Genomic DNA, 15818 nt, shown 5'->3' with positions numbered 1-15818 from the left:
TCGCGAGTGTACTCCCCTCTCTCTTTCTCTCTCGGGTTTTGCGTCTCAACAGCAGTGCGCTCTCTTTCGCGAGTGTACTCCCCTCTCTCTTTCTCTCACGGGTTTTGCGTCTGAACAGCAGTGCGCTCTCTTTCGCGAGTGTACTCCCCTCTCTCTTTCTGGAACGGTGTTCTCTCGCTACATCTTATTGTGCGCGGAAATTACATTTTACGCGAGTGTTATTCTAATGTGTGAATTCGACGATACGATGCTCAACGAATAAGATTTGTTGCGTTTGCGTGGCACGTACGCGTTCACGTTAATTTGAGTGTTCAGACTTTCCATTAAATAAAGCGTTCTGGCGAGCATGTGTCCAGTACTGTACCGTTTAACAAATAACTTTCTCAATTTTCAATTTTAAACATTTATACTTTGAATATATTAGATTTAGAAATTAATTCTGAAATTAATTCTATATTCTATTATTTGTAATTCTAATTTAAGTAGAAATATTTAATCGTCATTTTGTTGTTTTATAAACCATCTGAATCATCTCAATTGAATTTCTTCTCATCGCTGAATATTACTGGTCATCGGTGTTTGTTCCAATGTACGTGACGTTCATTTTGTCAAACTCTAGCATCACTGTGTTGCGATGCTTATAGGCCTCGATGTTTGAATTTGCAGCGTTATTCGTGAATTAAGAATCTCCTCCTCTTTCGAACTCGGTTAAAAATGATAACAGAGTCGACCGAGAATAAACTAAGAAAACAATTATAGCGCAGACAAGTTGATAATTGGCCGCGGATAAAATCGCGAACGCGCGTGAAACGGTTGTCCGTTTATCGAGAAAAAACATTGCGACGATGGCTTCGAATAAGCAACAGAAGCGGAAACGGAAAGAGAGCATAGCGAGTGTGAAGAGAAGAAAATGACAGAAAGAGGGGAACGGTGGGGTAGAGAATAATTTCAGTATTCCAACAAGACGAGCCACGGGATCTTCCTAGCGAAACATCGTCTGCGCGTTAGCTCGCCTGGACCTCTCTGTTCGTTTCAATGGAATGCACCAAAAATAAATTCGGCGCCGGTGCGCCATTTTGGAATCACCCCTTAATGTATTTGTCTCCCCTCCTCTTTGGTCTTCTTCTTTTATAACTTCATTCCGTTACATATTTCGTTTATCGTATCATGTTCCCGATTTCATCCACCGGATATGCACCTGCGTCTTTTAACGCGCCCAGCGAGTTTTTCATGGCTTTGGTTAACGTTGGCGCCACCAGAGGCGCTCTGAATACTTTACGTTCATTCAAATTTAGGTAATTGTTTCGTCGATTTATTTAATGAAGGATCTTACCAAAACTTGGTTTCATTGTTCTTTGATTAGATATTAATCATACGAGCCTATTTCGATTTACATTGACCAGCCAAATTTCATGAAAAACGACATCAAGATTTTGTGATTTTAATATAGACTCTTATAGAACACACAGATTTTCACGTAAATTTTGTTCAATTTCAATGAAAACGCAATTAAACCACGCTTAAAAGAAAGCGAGAAATAGCATTTGTATAAACAAATCATTTCTCTAGTATTACGAATGTAGTGAAACGTGTGCGAAAGCAGTAAGATTGTAATTTTACAAAAGTTTCCAATTATACTTTGGAACTTGACTATCTCGAAACGACTACCTTAAATTAACGCAAAAATATTGGTGAACGGTGGACGATGGAGCATTTGGAATTTAGCAGAAAATTTTCAACGGTGTATTTTATAACGAAATAAGCGGTTCTTTTCCGTGACAAAGGTGACGTAATCCCTTAAGTAACGATTCGAGGTTTTGTGTATGGTTTGTTCGCGCTGACCTCCACGGGTTTCTTGCAGTATCGAGCCGCAAAAGGGAATTTGTACGGAAAGCTGAAATTTTTAGTGGGGTCCCAAGCGGATGGGGTTCCGCATGGTCGCTCAGCTTGAACCGTCCACAGGCTGAATACTATCATGACGTCACTCGCTACGGTCACTGCCTGAATTATTCAGTATTCCTTCGTTTCTACTTGTACACACTGGTTGGCTCTTTGTACAAATGATCGTCGTCAACGTACGCACACGGTACCGTTTATAATTGTTTCAATGACGGGCCGTATTTTACAGCGCACGGATAAAATGATAGCGCGTCTCAACCGATTATTTATTCATACAATCACCCTAATTGTCGAGTAATCGTCGCACTGAATTTTCATTATCGTGGAATTGAATTTCAAGAATAAGTATCAACTGTTAAGGAGCATCCATTGTTAGGGTCAAAATTCAAACATTTTCTTTTCGAGATTTAAATATAATATTTAAATACAAAGGAAAACGTAATTATATAGAATCAGTACTGAATTTACTATACTCACTTTTGTTTGTTAAGATATGTTTAAATATGACCATTATATTTCGAAAGTTCTAAACTAGAATAGCTCTTTAATAACGATGATAGAGGCGAACGCGGAGACCGATTCGAACGATGAACGCACGATTCTTTCAACATCTCCCGTCCTGACTTCGTTATCAACCATAGCCCATCGCCGGATATCTCGCAACTCGTACCGTATTTTTCCCGCCATTGTATGGAAATGTCAGAAACCTCGTGTTTCTTCGGAGTTCTTTATGCCCGTCTTTACGACGAACACCGAAAAGAAAAAGGAAAAATGCTAATGTTCATTGCGAGGGGGGAGCCCCGATCAAAGGTGTGCATTGTTGATTCCTACGCTCTTAAGAAAGGTTCGATTAGTAACTCGTATAACGGTTCGATGTATAATTGTTTGTTCGATAATAGCTTCGTGACTGGAATCGTTGAAATTCGTTGTGTAGCTTCGATGAATGTTTAATGGAAATAAAACTATCGGACCCGTAACAGTCAACAGTTTGTGGGGTTTTGGTGTTTTCTCATGTTTTTGGCTATTTAAACTTGGACAAATTCTGGAAAAATTCATGGCATTAGTTTTAGGTGTCTACTACAAGATTCAAAATCTTTTTCAAGAGAGCAAATTTTTTTTCAGAAATTCATAGCATTCTCGTTAAAAAGACCAATCTTAACCAAAAATTATTTTCAAAAAATGATAACTATCGAATTACTCATTAACGGTATCGAATAGATGAATAATCAACATTTAATAGTGGAAGAACAACTATTTACTACCAACAATTTGGATTTATTTAAAAACTTCCTTTAGCGTCCACAACTAACCCATCCTACCCTAATAGATTTCCTCTAATATGTACATAGTTTCTATTCAGCATCCTCTTTTGATTTCTTTTTATCGAGTCTTTCCAATTTGCTACAGCGTATAATAAACAATGTAAAACATTGCAATGTCAAATGCGACTGTTCGATGAAAATGTTACTCGCTGAAACAGAGTGCTGTTTTAAGTAATACACATCGCTATTGGAAAAGCGGTGTTTGTTGTACAATAAAATAAGTGTACGCTCTGGTAACGTTGGTTTTGTGTTCACTCTACCGTGTGAAAATCTCCTACACAAGGTGAAACCTTGTATTAACGCGTGCATACATCGCGCTTCTTTCCTCCTTAAAAATGATTATTGCGTTTAGGAAAGTTGTTCGGATGTCAGAATATTTTTCTTTTTTTCTAATATTGAAATTGAAGAATATTGAAAATTGAAGAAACGAAGTTTGTTTTATTTCTGGCACGTTCTTAAATAAAGGAAAATGTCGGTATCAAGAGCAACGACCGATTAAACAGTTCATTAACTTAAACACTGACGTTGTTAGCCTTCTTCGCGATCAACTTTAAATTATAAACTTTAACAAACCAAAAGTATCACTTAGACACAGGTTATTTTGTTTGGCTTCGTCCATTTGTTTGTTTATAATAAAAATTGTATTCATAATCGAGACAACAGTTTTTAATAGTATTATATTTCAATAGTAATTTTAACGTATGAACACATTTTTCTGAAAAATAAATAGGTGACTTTAAATATTATTGATCGGTAATGAATTTATTTTACCAATTCTTCCTTGTTAATCAGCGATTCCGGCACCATATAGTAATCCTTCTTCTTCGTATCCTTCGTTTCGAGCTTGCAACTATTCTTTTCGAAATCTTCGAGCTTAAACCTATTTCGCCCCTTAACGTTCAGCTAAACCATACTTATTTCACGCTATACAATCTACGAATCAACTATGAACGAGGTTCATAGTTCCTCGAACAAGTATCGCTTATCGTTAACCAGTTTTATCGCTATGTTACAGCAATGCCAGTCGCTAATAGAAGAGAACCGAAAATTGCAGACCGCCTTGACGTCGAACCAAACGCCTCACGTACAAGTAATCGACAGTGTTTTCCTTCAGACGCAGATTGAAACTTTGCAGTGGCAACTGAAACAGGTTTGTATGTAATCGCGTATAACGATCGTTGACGCATGTACTTGACTTACAAGGGGAAACCTGGCAATGCCCTCGACCAGATTACCTTGTTCCGATTATTTAATCCTGGTCACTCCACGCCGAAAACTCTCGAGATAACGCTTTATCGCCGTCTACTCGTGACATTATCACTTTTAGTTGAATTAAGTACAGAGAGGGACAAGTGTATTCGCACGGGTCGTATCTCCAAGCAAAACTAATTGGAATTGTAGGAAAAGTCGTTGCAAAACTTTTACTTGTATTGTAATACAACATTTTTTATCTCATATTCGAGCATAATAATAACAAATAAACTTATGGCGTGTTCGATAAGAAAATTATGTGCAAAATAACATTCTTGCGTAACAAGTATTAATTTAGAGCTAATTCATTTTTAAGAAAGCTTTTTAGACACAACGGTTGTTGCACTTATAAATACAAGCGTTTAAAACATATTTTAGGCGACATACTTTGAATTTAGGTTTATCGATTCAAATACTACTGGGAGTGACCTCCCCATTGCAACACACGATATGGATAGCCGCTTGGCCGATCAGAAGGAGACGCTAGAACTTAATGTGTTCTGTTCTGACACTTCACTCGGTCCAAGGGCTCTACGACTTCTTCTCTTAACTGCACGATACTTTCACTATCTTTAGAGTAAACTACTTTTTCAATGTGACTAATATCAAGTGGAATGAGATCCGGTTCAGATTGAGGTCTGTTAACTCGGAGTAAAGTACGCGCGTACTCTAGAAATCTTTAAAAACGATTTGTTTAATTATATTTTCGCATGTTGTAACTTGAGACTTATTTATCCATTTCTTATATTACTCCTATTTAATAATTTTTCTTTTCGTTAAAATTCCAGATAGAGGCAAACAGACACATGTATCGTTCCCTGATGGAGCAAGTGGTGCGCTTCTTGGATCGAGCCCGTAAAAGCTTGGATATTCTTCACGAGAAGAGTAATCATAAGGATAAAGGTTCGACTTCACGAGTTCCTCGAAGTCGAAGTGTCCACGCTGTGCACGGAGATTCTTCGCCGAATAATGGCGTTTCGGTGTCCTCGTCTTCCTCTTCGGATTCTTCGCGTTTCACCAGGGCGAAATCCGTCACCCAGATTTCGCCATGCAACACAGGCTTCCGCGAATTTACTTGGTCCGTTCTGCGTAGGAACGATCCGGTGCATTGCACGCCACCGCGTAATAAATCTCAGGAAACGAATAAGACGTACGAAGGTGTCGTTTACAGAAGACCCAAACAAGTGGAGATTGATCCGAACGATGTACCACCAGAGAAACTCTCCCAAGAAGCATTCAGGTATGGGAATACTAGCTTGAATTTTCTATTCGTATACCGATGGAAATTAACGCCAGGATTCATCACCGGCGGTGTTAGTCCGGCTATTTGATTTTCATAATTGGACAAATTGAATGGGAAAAAAAAGATAATATAACTATAATATAATAATAATAAAAATAATATAAACTTCTTCAGGGACTTGTTTGCACCAAAAATGTTATTACACAAAACAGAATGTTTGGTTAATGTATCATAGACCTCTAAAACTTTTTTTTATCTCTAGAGGACAAATAATATTTTAAGGTATTAATTTTGTAAATTAATTGTTACAGGCTAATGAGAACTGTTCAGTCATTATTAGCAATGAGAGAGCCTGATCTGGCCAGAATCTCATCGCTAGAAAATAATGAATCCTCTCCATCACCGATAGACCATCACCGCCACAACAATCACCACAATGAAGTTTCACTCTCGCTACAAAATGGTAATTTTGTAACCTCTACAACATCACAAGAGGGTAATGGTTATACCAGACACCTTGGCAGTGATCATGGAAACAAATCAAGCAGTACAGACAACGAAAGCAGAATTTGCTTCTTAAAGTCATTGAATGGCGTGGAAGTTGATAGAAATTTACAGAATCTTCTCCCGGGTGTTAGAAGATCCATCGATGCAACCTCTCTCAATTCAGGAAGCAGTAAAACTACCGAAGAAGAAGATGGTCTTCCAAACAATAATTTTTTTAACGTTTCGCTGCCACAACACGATTGTGCATTCATGTTTACGCCAACTTCTACACCAAATAAGTGTACCAGGAAAGTTGAAAAGAAACCAAAGGATAGATGTTTGAAGTCGAAGCCAGCTGCCAGCGTTAGCAGCGTGGAGGATGAAAGCGGGTTCTCTTCTATGTGTTCATTTCAAGAAATTGGATTACCTAGTGCTCTACCAATTTCACCCATTAGAGGTTGTCACACAGAGATTGGCTTGCCTGAAGTACCTTTAGAAAAAACAAGACATCGTAGATGGTCTTCGACTCCAGCTGAAATTAAAGCTCTCTTCAAACATCATCGAAATAGCTTCTCCACTTCGCAGACAACAGCTGAATCTCTGAGTGTTTGGGTTTGAAGGATTGCATGACTATGTAAAATGATTTCAAAACAAAAATAGCTTAAGCAAATGTATTTGACAGATTGATACCTTAAAGAATGAATGGACCGAATGACGAGCGCGTTTACTTAATCGTAAAGTGTAATTTTCTGTAAATATTTTTTCAAATTATGCATTCTATTTGTTTTTTGTATAAATATTTTTAAAAAGTGGTAATGTAACTAATGCATGACTTGTAAGGTCTTCCGCTTTTCGTACTTTGATAAGAATTTTGTAAACAAATTGATACGCTACATAGGATAAAATTTTCTGCAAAACATTATTCGGAATTTGATGTGCACTCGAGTACAGCGAATATCATATGCGTTAGAAGCCAAATACATGATTCTTGTTAGCTGAAGCAAAATATTTGGTAAAGTTTGTATTAAACATTTACATTTGCAAGAATTATAAATACAGTCAAATTATGCTAATTCCAAAAATAAGCACTTTACTAATATATTCACGTTATATTTGAAAATGTTTTTTCTCATAAGGTGACAATTAACATGTAGATATGATTTTCAGTAAAATACCTTTTTGTGTTCTTGCATTCCTCACAAATATTTCAAATAGGTGTTCAAAGTTAATTCAATGTTTGAGTTCAATGTGTATTTGGAGGTATTGATATGCTATAATTAATTTATCATGAATTGTAATCTGCTTTATGTTTAATAAATTTGTACATAAAGAAGAATAAAAAAGCATTTTTTTTTTTTTACTCGATCATATCAATAGATTATGGTAAGCACCCAGCCTTAAATAATGAATGGTTCAATGATACATCATTGAATTACATATTTTCACATTTTTTACTTTTTTCTGCATATTCTAACTACTATAATTCAACTAATAATTGTCGATTAGTGCATTGAAAATGTGGCGCCATCTCTCAGAAAGCCGTCCAAGTTTGTCGTGAAATAGTTCAAAATCTAAATTTCTACTTTTCTCTGGATAAAAATACCATTTTACATTCCAACTACCATAATTCAATGAATAATTGTCGATTTAATATCGAAAGATATTTAAAGAGAAGCGAGTGTACCGGTACTTGATTTACTCGCCGCGCATACAAGAGCGCTGTAAACTTTAGCACCAGTCGTACAATGTTCCAGTATTTAAATTTTGCCGCGCACCAAACACATGGCACCAGTTTTAGTCGGTCACTAGTTGACCAAAGTAAGATGGCCGAAGGTTATCCTAGAGGTCATTTCCCCCTACAATTTGGGTTCCGTTCGTTTTGTTCGTGATATACTACTCTTTGCACCGTCTTTCAGGTCCATGGTCCCATCGCTAATCGTGGTCAAGAAGTCACACCGTCTAACGCGGCGTAGCGGGGCAGGGGGGATTTGGAGGTTAAACCGATGCGCGCGCAAGACGATAAGCCAAAAGCAAAGACAGTATTCGTTATCAGTACGGCAGGCATCGTCCACTTGTCGCAAGTCGGTCCAGTGGGCAGCCAGGAGATTGCGCCACCAGCCGAGCCACTTTTAGATTGATTTTCAAGAGCACCGTGCACAGGGTAGGCGCTCCGCGTTTATTTTAACGTGGCCAGAGTGTTCGAACGGGCCGCGACCGTCTCGGGTGATAGCAGAAACAGCGTGACGAGGTGAGAGGTTCGGGTGCGGGCGCCTTTTCTCTCTGCCGGTCTGGAAGAACGTCATTCAATCGTGTCCCACGGGAGGCACATCGTTCCCATCATCGTTCACGCTGTTATTACACGTTATACCGCGTGTGTGCCTGTTCGTATTCTCGTATACACTCGCAGTGTCGCGTTGTCACGCATATATAAAGTCTATCTATACATTTCTCGCTCGTTCTCCCGTGCGGTGTGCCGTGTACGAACAGAGTGTGTGCGTGTGTAGTACCTCGGAACGTGCGACTTCGTGGCGCAGTGCGTGAAATGAGTGACAAGGACCGTTCATCTCCCATCCTCGTTGAAAACAGTCTCAAGTCGTTGCTCGATCAACCTAGTATCTTTCCACTGATTGGTAAGCATCGATACGTTTCTCTCTACTTAACAAACGCACGAGTATCTTTAGAATGCTCTTCTTGACGCGGGCTCGATACACTTCCCCCCTCTCCTCTCACTCTATCGTATTCCCGAACACCCATTCCTGCTTTTCTTCAAAATTCGCGCAAATTCTACTTCAGCGCTGACTGGCGGCCGATCGAACCAATACGAAAACGTGTTCTTTTTTTTTTTTCCTTCGTCGGACGTGTTTGCGTTGACTTTGATCGTGGTCATTCGATATTTTCTTTGGACGGACGGGTGTATTATCGCCAGTGACGATGGCATTTTTCCCGTCGTTCGGTCGACGTTGTGGCTTGAGCAGGGAAAAGCGAATGAACTATGATGTCTATCGAAAGAATGCATAAATGTTATTTGAAAAAGAAAAAGAAAAAGAAAAAGAAAAATAATGAAAGATAGAGTAGTAAGGACGCATTTGTGTTGATGATTGGTTGCGCCGGCGCTCGGTCTTCGGTCTCCCGATTAACCTCGTTTGGACCCCGTGGTGCACCACGTGATGTTACCAACCTAACCTCACTTTCACTTACTCAACTTGCATCTACGTGCTCGGTTCAGTTCGGCTCGATACGGCTGCTTCACGAAGCGGTGTACTAACCTTTCCGATTTGACCATGGAACGAGCGCTATTAATGCCATGTGATGGACTTGTACTGGAAATTGGCAATTTTGTGCCGAAGCGATTTACGTGTTTATCGAAGACAGATTATTTATACAATCACTTCCGTCGTTATAATTTTTTTCTCGAATACTTGAAACAAGTGGTTTTTCGTATCTCTCTTTCGATTGTTTTCATCGACTTTACGAAATATCTAAAGTGAACAAAATAATTGATTTGCGCGTTTTTCTTTCTTTTTTTTTTCTGGAAAATATTTAGGAAAAGTGGTAATGTGACTAATGAATGACTTCTTTTCATTATTTTAAACTATTATTTAATGCAGTGTGCTAATACATGTTAGACTTGAAACTTCTCATAAAACATACTTGTATTATTACTATTATTATTATTTTATCATTGAATACATCAAAGTTTGTTTGATTTCTGTTTGTATTTGATTACGGGATAATAAATTTGTAACAAAAATGAAATGTTAGTGGTGATTTTTTTTCTACGATTACTCTCATTCCGAGAATCGCTGTCTGCCAATACTTATCTCCGTCACTGTGCGTGTTTTTTCGTTTATCAAGAAAACTGAATGGGAGAAGAGACATAATAAGGGGAAGTGAAATAAAATGTTCCTTGCGTAGCATTTATTTAATCTACGTATACATATATTTTAACGATCTGCTGTCTGAATTCAAAGATAGGCAAGATTTTATCCGAATGAAAGATGACGAATAATTCGATTATCAATCATTCATTTATTCGACTAAACAGTTAATTCTTAATATTTTATTCGACAATTCCAAGTATAGTTTCTATCCATCTTTTATTGAAATTGTTATTTAGATAAGAATTTTGCCTATTTTTGTCTTAAACAATGTTGGCCATTTTTACGTCGGCATCGTAAATGGAATTACAAGCTCATTGGGCTCGGATAATTATCCATTTGTCACGGTTTCCTAATGATCAATTTAAACATCAACGAGCCAAGTATCTTCGTTTCGTACATTGTTAATCAAGTTCTTCCGTTATTTCGATATAAATCGTATTCTTTATAGAATGTCAATCACGATCCAAAGTCCGTCCTCGTCGTCTCGAAGAATAATAATTTGACTTTCTTATCGAGCTGTTTTATCTGTGGAACAAGGTTCGTATCCACTAAAGGTAATTGTGCTCGACGCAATTACGTCGTTTGCTCGTTTCAAATTTGTGTATTAGTAAGTGAAAAATAAATGAAATACACAAGCAGCTGGTGCTAGCATTGTCATTTAGGATAATATATGAAAAAACATAAGAACGCTAAAAGTATTACCACTCATTTTACTGGATTATCATTTCTTACTAAAACAAAAAAAAACAAATATCGAATCGAGTAACCTCCTCCTTTTCGAAGTAGGTTAAAGATAAAAATCGTTGACTAGCCCTAATCTTTCCCCAATCAGCTTCGAATTATATTTGAATATTTGCATATGTATTTGTATTTATATTTGTTATCGCATAAATAGTGGCAATGTTTCGAACGCCACACGTGCCTATACATATACCTCCTTATTTGCAACATATATTCACAGTGGCAAAATAAATACAAATACAAATACAAATACAGGTAGTAAAATAACCCCAAACGTACAAAAGGATAACAAATGAAACAAAAGATGGAAAAGTTTAGATTAATGACTTGATCTCGAGCACTCGTATTCTTAACGTTAATAGAATATTTGAATGTACTTATATATATTTATCTGTTATTGCATCGATAACGACGAGGTTTCCAACATCACTTATCGCCGCCTGTCATTATCAATGTTGCTGAAAATCGGCCTTCATGTGTTTACCGCTATTTTTCTTTATCGTATACCTATTTAATCACCTTGGCATACGATATATTTAAACTTTCAACCTTATAGAGGATTTATAGAGGAAGTTACAAATAATTTAAGTCTGTGTCGATACTTTTGTTTACCACTGTATATGCTTGTCTAAGAATATTCATAATTTTTAGTCAGCTCTTGGTGTTGTTCTATTTCAGTTGTAATTTTCTACACCAAAGAAAACCTGAATCGTAGATCGAAACGTATATTATTGAAAATAATAATGCCTGCGCTAACTATCTGCGTTTTTAATATAATTTTCTAAACCGCAGGTATCAATGATAATTATTATCTTTAGTACATAAAGATACACGCGATTAATAACGCGTAATAGGTAAAAAAGAGAAATTGGAAATTTGGTCAGCGTTAATTATGATCAAAGTAATGTTACATTAATAATTTGGAACGTAGAGATGGAAAATTAAGGACAGTTCCCTGACTCAACGTAATGGCTTACTTCCCATTCAACTTTACAACCAGTTTCATACGTCGTTCGTGACGAAATAGATATCATTGTAAGGTGACATCGAACGGTTATGCCCAGACATTTTCTTCACAAACTGTAGAGTGTAGAGTATGTAACGAGTTTGTTCTCCGGTATAATTATTATACACTGAGTTGTTTCACCGTTAATTTGTAGATTGAAATTCTTCTAATAGCACCGAGTGATTTATACATATAAAAGTAGACTGTGGATCTTTACGCGAAATAAAATCTTTGCAAACGTGTCTACAAAAATTGAACCTATGTAGAAATTGATTTTACTCTGAAAATATTATAATATGAACTTTACTCTCATGTTTTTTCTGTATTCTCACATATTATGTGCCATTTTTTACTTTGTTGCACATTTCATTTTCCTATAAATTCATAAATATCCGCAGTCTATTCATAAATAATTGAATGGTTTTCAGTATAATACTTTAAGTTATAAAAATTAAAAAGTAGTATTAGTTTGCTCAGACATATTATTGGTATTATAGGTATAATAGGATTGAATTTGTTTTTCGTCGTTTTTAACTGCGTATTTAAAATGAATACACATGTTTATTTCGATAAGATGAAAATCGGGATTTACTATCGTTATCGATATTTCCAAGCTCGAGTTACCGCTTTGCGATCAAATAACCGTTCCCGATTTACTCTTTCTAATCTTAATCGGGAATTTAGTGTTATATATCAAGTTGTTGAAACAACCTAATACATAGAATAAAAGTTAGCAGTACATATGTTTAAACAACTATAAAATGAACAATTTTTAGACTTTTTAGAATTAATTTCTACGCCTGATAATTGTCAAGCTTACTCGCAATCTGTTAGACGAACAACAACAAGCATATTTAGAGGTTACTGAACTTTGTATAATCATCAAATTCCGAGAAGTTGGAAGGTTGGTAATGGAACCTAACAAAATGACAAATAAATATTTGGTTAAACTTGGTTTGATGAACTTGTTACTTTAAACATTTGACTTAAGCTACAATTATAAATGATTGAATGTGAAGCCAGAAAATTAATTTCTGATTGACCTAACCCAGACCTATTACCTGATTATATTTGGGAAAATGAAGAAACGTACTATCTCTTTGCTAGGGAGTATATCCCCTCCTCCGAGAAATGTCATTTGAGCGGTGTTCAAGTTGAGCGTGGCGGTCTATGGACTGTTTTTTGTGAGGTCGATCGGAGGTTCGGAGCGACGAGGCCGCTCGCCTCTGGCCTGCCGATGGCCTCCAACCGAGTTCTTCTGGCAACCGGCCAGAGCTTATGCCAGGTTTCAACATACCGGTCGACATGGATATTTTCAGGTTTGCGGCGAAAACGACAACCGCTCTGCCTTCTCTTTCCTCGCTTCTGACCTCGTCGCGCGACCGAACGCTCATCCCCCATGCGTCTTCCGATCTTGAATACGATCAACAAGCCGCCTTTTCCGCACTCTCGCTTTTCCGTCGACGTTTCCTCGTCGACGAGCCTCCACTTTATTGATTCGAACCCGTTCGCCAATTGCTACCGTGTCTACCTCGCGAGCCATCGCCGGACCTTTCTTAATTGTTCGCTGTCGGTCGTGTGACAAGTGGATCGAAAGTGTGTCGTTGCGAAGCTGGGGACCAGCTACAGAGTCTTTGGAACATCCTGGACATCCTTTACTTTACTTTACTTTACTTGCTATCACAACGTGTATCCATTTCCAATAGCATTTTTATCAATTTTATTCATTTTATTCTAGCTTTATTCTAGAGTCTATACAAAATCTTCCATCGCAGCCTTTCGTTTATTTCTTTGAAAACAATAAACTATATATATTTCAAGTGACGGAATGGTTATTAATGAAATTGCACGAAAAGTTCAACGTACTGGAGCACGGCAAGTGCAGAACAGGTATGTAAGCAGCATGCAACAGAGACGCTGGCTACCAATGGCTACTTTCTACTATTTGTTAGCATCTTCGATGCATGGTAACGAATAGTAAGTTACGCCGAGGCAAGCTTTATCTGTTCGTGAGTTGCTTAGTCATCGTTACGCGGATTTAAATAATTTACGGTTCCAGTAGAGAAGCTCGTGGACGTTTCCCGAGCGCGTATTTACAATCATGTAAAAGGGACACCGCCGATAAGATAGCGACGGTGATGTACCGATTTGAAATAAAAACGAGGCTCCGCGAGGAGCGATAAGTTGTCAATAACTTGTTCTTAATTTCTAGTTTACCGTCACTTATTTATACATTGCTTTGTTAAGGCGCAGAGCTACAGTGAGTTAGAAAATTTCAGAAAATACGGATTTCCTAGTTTAATATATAGTAACAATGAGTCGTCGATTAAATATTAATAAGAATCACGGTTCAGAATAAGTATTCACCGAACGCAGTAGTTGTGAGAAATTTTTCTATATCGTTACATCTGTTAGCTGGAATATAACTAAAAATTAATTTCTGACAATAGTTAGATTAGTTATTAACAATGTTTGTTGAAGCAGTGACCGAGAATATGACTGCTGTAATACGACGAATCGTACAAGTGTGCGACGACCCGAAGCCTTTACACGATGCCTCAAAATATGGCTTCCATGTCACGGTTCCATGCCACTATATTTCTAATCATTCGTTGACCTTTTAATGAGCCAAGTCGAGTTAAATAGTCTTCTGTAATATACTGTAACTCGGTCGGAAATTATTTCGAATGTAAGGTTTTATCTTTGCATTTTCATTATGACCTCCATGCTTACGATTATGTCCTCATTATTTTTTTTACATAACGGTAATTTTTTTTCAGTTTGAAAGAACGTCTTTACACGTTGTTACACACCTGAATAGACGTCATATGTATGTTAAAATTTGCTCTTTCAGCCAACAGAGGTATTTATTTTTATACCAATCTTTCAGTATAGTACTATATCTATCACTGAAAATGTAATAAGGATCTATGTTACATCAAGCTTAGCATATGCACATATTTGCGCTAATTTAAGTGTGAATGTTGATGTGTTCAAAGTTCCTCAAACTCTCCTCTAACTACTGAATATTTTTCTTCTTGCAATATTTCAACGAGAAAAAAATTTTATCAGTTATTGAAAGAACAATATTTTCAAACGTTTTAGAAAGTTTCACCATCTCACGGAATACTCCGTTATACAGAGTATGTACAGAGACCGTCGAAATTTGAATATCGTAGCGATTGGTTAACGCGTAAACCTGTTTCTAGTTCTCTACACTGTGCTTACATTGTTAATATTGTTATCGAATGCTTCTGATTTTGACGACGCTCGTCTATCCACGAAGCTGCCTAGGTGAAATAGTCACGCGTTACAACTACACGTGTGCGTATGCGAACGCATTATTAGCAAGACTATCATTAGCCAACAAGGCCGTGAGCAGGGCCGTCGTCGTCGACCAACTGCCACGGGTTTAAAACGGACGACTATTAGAATGGGACTAACTGTCAAATTTTCCTCTTCTCGTATATGTATTCGAATCCTTGGGTGATCCAAATGGACGGTGAATATCCAGCTGGGAGACGAAAGTTATGAGATTACGATGTCTGTGACGCCGCGATTTGATCGTGTTTGAAAGAATTTTTTCAAAATTTAACTTTATTCATTATACAGGTGAACTGCAGAAAAGTGCAGTTCTCTGGCTTAAAACAAATTTCAGGTCGCTACCCTCTCGTCCAAGGGTAATATGTGGGTAAACAGTCTTAATTACCTTTGGACGCTCATATTATCCTTATGCGAGAGGTTAGCGATCTGAAATTTTACAGAATAATGTTTCAGACGAGGTACATCGTTTACCAAGCAATAATACCAAGAATTGGCGTGGGTGCCATTTGCCTATGCTTACCTTGCTAGGCCCTTTTTTCTTGCGTTTTCGAAAGCGATAGAGACCCTCTAAATAATTTCCTTCGAAAATGGCCTTGTATATGCGTATAAAAGATTGAAAAAATTGCATGCAATTGTCCTATGATGCTGAAATATTCTGTATTTAG

The 15818-nt window shown here is 37.4% G+C and overlaps 2 protein-coding genes across 2 annotated transcripts in view; both read left to right on the top strand.

Moving 5' to 3' along the window:
* Nucleotides 1–9261, top strand: part of LOC128873931 (uncharacterized) — an 18747-nt gene extending 9486 nt beyond the window's left edge. The window contains exons 3-5 of the mRNA XM_054117977.1: nt 4237–4371; nt 5261–5712; nt 6027–9261. Of these exons, the coding sequence (XP_053973952.1) occupies nt 4237–4371; nt 5261–5712; nt 6027–6819 (1380 nt within the window). The 3' untranslated portion in view covers nt 6820–9261. The remainder of the gene's footprint in view (nt 1–4236; nt 4372–5260; nt 5713–6026) is intronic.
* LOC128873933 (thyrotroph embryonic factor) overlaps nt 8339–15818 on the top strand; it is an 83190-nt gene continuing 75710 nt past the window's right edge. Inside the window, exon 1 of the mRNA XM_054117983.1 lies at nt 8339–8831. Coding sequence (XP_053973958.1) covers nt 8744–8831 — 88 coding nt within the window. The 5' untranslated portion in view covers nt 8339–8743. The remainder of the gene's footprint in view (nt 8832–15818) is intronic.

The sequence above is a fragment of the Hylaeus volcanicus genome, chromosome 3 (assembly GCF_026283585.1).
Source record: "Hylaeus volcanicus isolate JK05 chromosome 3, UHH_iyHylVolc1.0_haploid, whole genome shotgun sequence".
Lineage (NCBI taxonomy): Eukaryota > Metazoa > Arthropoda > Insecta > Hymenoptera > Colletidae > Hylaeus > Hylaeus volcanicus.
Note: the sequence above shows the minus strand (reverse complement) of the source record. Positions and strands in the feature narration are given on the sequence as shown.